This window comes from Zingiber officinale, chromosome 8B (assembly GCF_018446385.1).
Source record: "Zingiber officinale cultivar Zhangliang chromosome 8B, Zo_v1.1, whole genome shotgun sequence".
Classification (NCBI taxonomy): domain Eukaryota; kingdom Viridiplantae; phylum Streptophyta; class Magnoliopsida; order Zingiberales; family Zingiberaceae; genus Zingiber; species Zingiber officinale.
The window spans coordinates 9,592,918-9,600,567 of NC_056001.1; the positions used below are offsets into that span (position 1 = coordinate 9,592,918).

Here is a 7,650-nt window from a genome sequence, read left to right on the forward strand (position 1 = left end):
ACTATCTCCTTTGAGGAAGGCTACACCCAACTGTTCGAAGACTCCAACCTCATGCTTCACGGCGACGACCGGACTATCCACCTCTCCCTCGACCAACGAATAGGTTCTGTTAAAAGATTTTTTTTAAAAAAAAGAAAGGGGCATCTTTGAACCTACCTTGTTCTGTGATCAGGTGCTGCATTTGCGTCGCAAGATCTCTACCTCCATGGATTCTTTAGTGCCTCCATTAAACTGCCCTCCGATTACGTGGCTGGAGTGGTGGTTGCTTTCTATGTATGCTTCTTTACTTCGAGTTTAGATTTTGCAGCACTTTCCTTTACCTGTTTGAAAGAAGAAGAAGAAGAAGAAGGAGGAGGAGGAGGAGGAAAAAACAAAAACAATCTCTCCTCCGCCGCGATGGGCTCTGTAACGGTCCTCGCATCACTCTGCAATGGGGGTGCCGCAAGCGCCTCCGCCGCATCAAGGTCAGGGACAAAGGATCCGCCGCAAAATCTGGCGTCCGGAGGGGAATCACGTCTCGGAATGTCCGCTACATCGCAGATCAAGAGTCCCCCCTGCACCCGCCTCTTTATCCCCTCAGGTAATAGATCGGAGGTTGATCCGGAAAAGTTAGGGTTTGATCTAGTTTGAGGTGTCGGCGGTGAGATATGGAAGTAACCACTGCTCCGATTTATCCACAGGAGGTTGGAATCGGCCGAGAGCGAGAACCATAACTCCCAATCTGTCTCGTCATCGCCGGATAAGGATGACCGTTGCTACACGACCAGGGGATCGGCGGCGTTGGTATGCGAGGGCGAGAACGCCGACGAAAGAGCCTCGGCAGCCTCTCTACCTCGATTCTTCGTTTCACTGTCGAACAAGGAGACGGAGGAGGACTTCATGGTGATGAGGGGTGCAAGCTGCCGCAGCGACCCAAGAAGAGATCCAAATTCGTCCAAAAATGCATACTCGTACGCTTCCATTCCCTCCAAAAACCCGTTTTTTAAGATCAAACAGTCGAAAAAACTAATTTTTTCCTCTAATTTCTTTGACAAACTCGATCTAGTTGGTGAGTCCTGGAGCATGGCTGTCAGATCTCTCACAGGAGAGGTATGTAGTCAGGGAGAAGAAGGGATCAAGAAAGGTAGAAATTCTCTCTCTACCTTCGACTAATTTGCTCGTCTCGTTCCTGCATCCCATTCACATCTCATGTTCTTTTGTTTCCTGTTCCATAATTCGCAGAGGAGAAGAGGATTAAAGGCCATGTCCATGGAGAGTGATTCAGAATGAAGCAAAAGGGAGAGGTAATACTAATTGCTATCATTGATTATGATCGAATTTGAATTTTTCCGTCAGAATTTAATTTTCCCATGACTCATCATTCAAATTTATTTTGTATCTTGTATAACTTAGTTAATTTTGTTAATCCAGCGGATGGTGGCTGACTTTTACGGTGGGAAAATCTTACTAAAGGTTAATCTTTATGTTCGTGCAGACCTAGTGGTTGCTAGTGTTGGTGACGATAAAAAGATATCACTTTGGAATAAAAATGGCCAAAGTATGGGATCCTTTCCTTCTCACGGCAGCGACCTTGCTGATGACATTGAGGTAGCTCATTGTTTGCTCATTAATTTGTTCTATTGTGATCAATACATCTGGTTTTCTGGAAATTTACAGATGCCCGGATGCCATTCAAATCATTGCCTGCATTTTTTCCCCCCTGTCTCTCTGTCTCTCTTGGAAGAAAAGCACTGGAACTGTTGGCACGATAGAAATTGCCACCTTCTTGCTATGTTGTGTCTGGGTATTTTCTTCCATCAATATTTTCTTCGAACAATGGTGATTGTTCGTTTGACTCCCTTATGAATTTTAGCATACATGTTGAACAAATAAGAAGAAAATAGCTAGCATATCTCTTTTGCTAGGTAGGTTATTTCTTTTCATCTAATTGTACAGCAATGTCTGCCAATATAGCAAAGTCTGACTTTGACTTTTACAGTTGATGACTTTGCAAAAATTGCTTATTCTGCTATTACACATTGAAGAAATAAGAGACTTAAAAGCTAGATTTTCTCCTTTTCCAGGTAGTTTTTTTTCTTTGCGTTTGAGTGCAGAGCATGGAAAATGTTGCTTGTAAACATAGAATGAGTACAACTTGATTATTCTGCAAGTTTTCACTTGATGGTAAAAATTAAGAGAAATTTTATGACTGTGCCGTGTTTCGATATTTGCAATTGTAATAATATGAATCCTTTACGTTATTTTTGTATGTTTCATTGTAATGCTAAGTACCGCTCCTGAGCCTTGTTTCCCCTTGTTGTGATTAGGGACAAATTAGTGCATACTCGCAGTCTGGGTGACTATACCTGTATTTTTTTAGTAAGCTTACCGATTCTGATTGATGCCTAACAGGACCTAAATGACAATATGGCCATGGGTTTAAGTAATAAAAACACTTCTTATCTGTGTAATTATGAGTGCATAATATATCAAACATTTTAAAGATTTTTTTACTTTTCTCTATTTTGTAGGAATCCATAAATTGTATCAGCTTTAGTAATAAAAGTTCTAGATATCTTTGCTCTGGAGGAAGTGGGCATATTGTCAAAATATGGGACCTGCAGAGGAAAAGGTGCATCAAACGGTTGAGTGGTCATATTGACACAATTACAGGTGTAATGTACAACTGCAAAGATGAACATTTAGCATCCATCAACGAGAAGGGGGATCTCATACTTCATTATCTTGCTTCCGGAACACGGGCTGAACTCAAGGATCCAAATGGGCAGGTTATTGGCTGTCAAATATTTTGAAAATTCCAAACTTTCGCTCTACTAACATCTTTTTTGGTTTAACATGAATCTGTATCGGTGATGCGATTTCAGGTACTAAGAGTACTTGATTATTCTCGATTTAGTCGACATCTTTTGTCAACAGCTGGGGATGATGGATCTATTCATATTTGGGATACAACTGGTCGCAGACCAAAGGTTAGTAAAATAATATTTCTTAATCTGCTAAAATGAAGGAGAAATTGTATTTGTTCCCTGCATTCACTAAAAAATTGATCTCCATTCATACTGGCTCTTGGTGTCAGGTTTCTTGGTTGAAACAACATTCTGCCCCAACAACTGGTATTTGCTTCTCTCCATCAAGTGACAAGGTATTATCTTCCTAGGAATCTATTAAATGATTTGGATTTCTGGTGGATAATTATACATGGTTTGGCTAGTTTTGTTGGATGGGAGGTGCTTGTTCTATAGAAAATCAATGGCCATTATATCCTAACTTGTTTTCCTTGTAGATTATTGTTACAGTTGGTCTTGATAAAAAGTTGTATATGTTTGATTCTGGAACAAAAAGACCCTCATATTGCATGCCTTTTGAGGCACCCTTCTGATCGCTGGCATACTGTGATGATGGTAATCTATTGGTTGCTGGGACAAATAATGGACGTGTAGTATTCTATGATGTTCGAGGGAAACCTCAACCTTTCACAGTTCTTCGTGCATACAGTAGTTCAGAGGTAAGATATCTTATCTGCCAAGAATAGCATGTATTTCATAGTCATCTTGATTCTTTTTTTCACTGCTTCATTAAATAGTCTATTTATATGCTGATGATAGCATGCCTTTCATAGTCATGTTTGTTCTTTTTATGCTAAACAATCCTGTCAGGTCATGCAGAACATGCAAGCATATAGATGCTGCAAAGGTTTTTATTAGTTTATTTGATCTCATATGACATATTTAGATTCAATTTCATCAAGTAATCTGAGAAAATCACACGTTTGGGTTTTAGATTATTAGATCACAGGCAGTGCACATAGATAAAAAAAATCTACCTTTTTAAATAAAGATTGATTGAAAATTACATCTGTGCTAGTTTATTGATACCTGTTATGATGCTTGATTAGCCTTGTGAAATAAATTATAAGTGAGAACAGATACAATATATTTATGTGATATTTAAAGAAGTGTTTTCACTGTGATTTTGGGTATTCATCAAAAGTTTAATAAATAAAGAAATCATTTTTTTCCCCGTCTCTCTGGTTTACATCTTTTCTTCAGTTCCACCATTGTTAATGATTATTCTAGAGTGACCTGCATGTCTTTGGTTTACATCTCTGATTCAATTCAATAATTGTTAGTGAATTGATTTCTACTAGATGATTGCTCTGCAACCACAGTATGTCTTTTCTGTAAGTCTTATGCATGTCTCACCTTGGGTGTTGTTTCCCACAGTTCTAAAACACAACTAATTTACTTGATGTATTCATGAGAAGGAAAAATACAACTGAGTTCTAAAGCAATTGATGCTCTGTTAAAGTTGCAAAAGAATTACTAAAATTTGATGATGTTCTTGGCAGACTAATAGCATGTGTGAACAATTTGAATACCACTGCTTTATATGTTAATAAATTTGAAGAAATATAATTAACCACGGCTAGCTATACATAGTATAATCTCATCTTTTGCTATTTGATGTTTTCCTTCAAATATGTCCTAAGCATTTATTTATTTCGGCTTGAACCTGCAAACATTGTTTATGTCCTACAAATATACATTCAACAATGGTAGAAGATTTTATAGAAGTTGACTAAAAATGACAACACTGCTCCCTGCAATTATAAGCTTCATCAGAGGTAGTAGCTTTGCTCTTCTATGCTTCACTGGATTTGTTGGGTAGTCATATTTCTTTGTTCAACCATTATCATGCCTAGTAAGTTGTTGTATTATGCCTAGTAAGTTGTTGTATGATGCCTACTAATATATTATTTATGTGTTTTTACAGTTTACAAATCTCAAGTACTCCATAGTTGAAATTGATGAAGTGCGGTTCGAGTGGGCTGAATGCATGCTAGATTACATTTGAAGTGCGGTTCTACCTTGATGTGTTGTTAAAAGAATGTTCTACCTTGATGTTGATATCTATTAGCTAGCTTTTGATGTAAAAAGAATGTTTGGGTATTTTATGGATACTGTTGTAAGAAGATTATTTATATAATTTGTGAATATTTGTGTATTTTATGGATATTGTTGAATGAAGAATATTTGTATAATTTGTGAATATTTGTGTATTTTTTTTATTATTGTCGGTTTTTCATTGTTTCGGAAATTAAATTTGTGCTGTTAAAAAATATACATATTACATCGGTTTTCCACCGTTGCAAAATTGGTGTTGTTAAATAATATTACATCGGTCATTTACCGCTGCCAAAACTGGTGTTATTAACATACAATATTACATCGGTTTTACACCGTTGATGAAACGGTGTCGTTAAGTGATACTACACCGGTTAATAACCGATTTGAAGACCGGTGTCGTTAAGTGATACTACACCGGTTTTAACCCGATGTCTAAAATGGCAGACTTTTAACATCGGCTTCATAGACATCGGTCGAAAATGAAATAGACACCGGTGGAAAACCGATGTCTATGAGGGTTTTTGTTGTAGTGACCTGTCAGATCCTCGGTCGAGCCAATCAGTAAAAGTCTATCGCTCTCTAACTCTGCCTCACTGCAACCGTCTATTGTTAGGACCCTTGGCAGCCGACTAGAAGGGCGGTTGAATAGCCCCTACACAAAATCAAACAAAAGAACCTTTCTCGAACAAAATAACTTAACTAAAGAACACTTGCATTAAATAATAAATAAACTAAAAAGCAGAGGCTCAGAGGTTTTACTTAGTTACAACAGGGGAAGTTGTTAATCGAAGGAATAGATTAGCACTAGTTTCTCTTTTAGGCGGAGAAGCCTCTTTACAGCAGTGAAAGCACAGAAAATAAGAAGCTAAACAAAAATTGAGATGTGTACAAGTGTTGTTACAAGAATGTTTATTGTTAATAGCTTCTGGGACCAAGGTTGTATTTATAGCCTTGATCGGGACGCTTGGAAGGGTTCCAAGCACCTGGAGTGAGATAAAAACTTATCCCTGATGCAACGGTCAAAGACCACATCGAAATGGCTGAAACTTGGATTTCGGACGCCCGAAATCGTTCCGGGCACCCCAAAGGGAGAAAGTCAACATTTTGTTGACTTTCTCTCCAGGCCTCCAGCTTCGGCTCCGCTTGCTTCGGTCCAGATTTTTTGCTTTGGTTCCTCTTGCTTGGGTGATCTCGACCATCTAAAATAGGACTCACCCGAACCCAACTTTCGACCTTCTCGAGCAAGCTTTCGCTTCTGGCTTCTCGTCCCTCAGAAGCGTCGCGTGCCTCCTTCTCGTCCGCTCGCGTACTCTTCCGCGGCTCCTCGTCCCTCGGATGCATTGAGCCCGTCGGCTCTCTCCCGTGCCATCCTTTCTCGCTATCTGCATCTTTGTTCGACGCCCTGTGCTCCTAAGTTTCAGTACACTTAGACACAAAGTTAAACACAACATGACCTAACTTAGCTTGTTTGAACACATCAAAACAACCTTGGGGTACCAACAATCTCTCTCTTTTTGATGTGAGCAACCCAAGTTAAGTTAGGGTAAACTAATATAAAGTAAAAGCAATAAATTTATAATTAAAATACAAAAATTTAAAAAGGTTAAATTACCTCCCCCTAGACTTGATCTTCCCTTTTCTCCCATTTGATCACATAAAAAATAGGATACCAAAAAAATCTAAGGGTTAAATTTTTTTCAAAAAAAAAAATAGGAAAGTTCTTATAAAAAAAAACTGATTTTCAACATTTTGAAAAACTTATCAAGTTTTTTGAAAAACTCTAAAACTTTTGAAAATTATTTTGATAGCACTTAAAATAATTTTAGAAAAATTTCTAAGTAAAAATTTTTTTTGATATCTCAAAAAAAATCAATAATCTCCTAAGTTAAACAAATTTACAAAAACTAATTTTGTAGAAATAATTTTTTAAAAAACTTTAAGTCCCTTTTTTTAAAAACAAAAATTCTAAGTTAAAAAGACCAAAAAAAATATTGAGTAACTATTTAAAGTATTATTTAATTATAATTAAATGTTTTATCAGTTAGTCAATTAAACATTTTATTTCATTAATCGACTTCTAGGCTGTGGCGAGGCACTAGGCCTTCTTGGTTATTGGAACAATAACCACTTTCTAGACAAAGCTTTTTAAGGAAATTCAAACATTTAATTTTCTCGCTAAAAGCGTTAAGTCTAATTAAAATTCAAGTTAGACAAGACTTTGGAACCCAATATAGGTTCTAACCAACTGGATTAATTAAGAATTTTTTAGAAACATATTTCTTTAAAATTTTTCTAATTTGTCTCTTATGAAATCTAAGATGTCAGCTTAGTCTATTATAATTTTGAGTTCTAACATTCAAGCATGCATGATTTTTTAAGTTCTTTATTTCATTTTGTAAATTATCATTTTTTAAATTTTATTTTATCAAATTCTTCTAATGGACAAGATTTTGCCAGAATTAATTTTAACTCCTTAATTTCTTTTTCTAGCTTCTAACAATTCTTTGATAAATATTTTATAAACTTAAAAGACTTATCAGGAGGAAGAGATCGTACCTGACTTACCTTGTCGATCACGTTATCTGTAGCTCCCCTTGAAGTGCTGCTTTCTTCCGATGGCGCTCCTCCTTCATCGATGCACTCGACACTCATTTCGGACGAGCTTGCTTCATTTTCGTCGTCTTGATAGCTTTCCATTAACGCGAGTCTGAAGAAAGCCTCAATCTCTAATTCGGACGATGTT

The 7,650-nt window shown here is 37.0% G+C and overlaps 1 protein-coding gene and 1 long non-coding RNA gene across 2 annotated transcripts; both read left to right on the forward strand.

The window, feature by feature from the left end:
- The first annotated feature begins 888 nt into the window (after positions 1-888).
- LOC122014550 lies at positions 889-1,284 on the forward strand. The gene is made up of 3 exons (XR_006120703.1): positions 889-950; positions 1,046-1,123; positions 1,222-1,284. It is a non-coding gene; the product is annotated as an uncharacterized LOC122014550 (long non-coding RNA).
- Positions 1,285-1,413: 129 nt separating this feature from the next.
- On the forward strand, positions 1,414-3,005 carry LOC122013481 (protein NEDD1-like). The gene is made up of 3 exons (XM_042569760.1): positions 1,414-1,587; positions 2,511-2,768; positions 2,865-3,005. The coding sequence occupies exons 1-3, from the start codon at positions 1,414-1,416 to the stop codon at positions 3,003-3,005; spliced, it is 573 nt and encodes a 190-aa protein (XP_042425694.1).
- Positions 3,006-7,650: the final 4,645 nt, after the last annotated feature.

Bases quoted from the DNA above. Each gene is read 5' to 3' on its own strand.
- LOC122013481 (XM_042569760.1), top strand. From the start codon at position 1,414: ATGGTGGCTGACTTTTACGGTGGGAAAATCTTACTAAAGGTTAATCTT. The intron at 1,588-2,510 runs GTAGCTCATTGT...TCTATTTTGTAG, and splicing joins ACCTTGCTGATGACATTGAG to GAATCCATAAATTGTATCAG. The intron at 2,769-2,864 runs GTTATTGGCTGT...ATGCGATTTCAG, and splicing joins TCAAGGATCCAAATGGGCAG to GTACTAAGAGTACTTGATTA.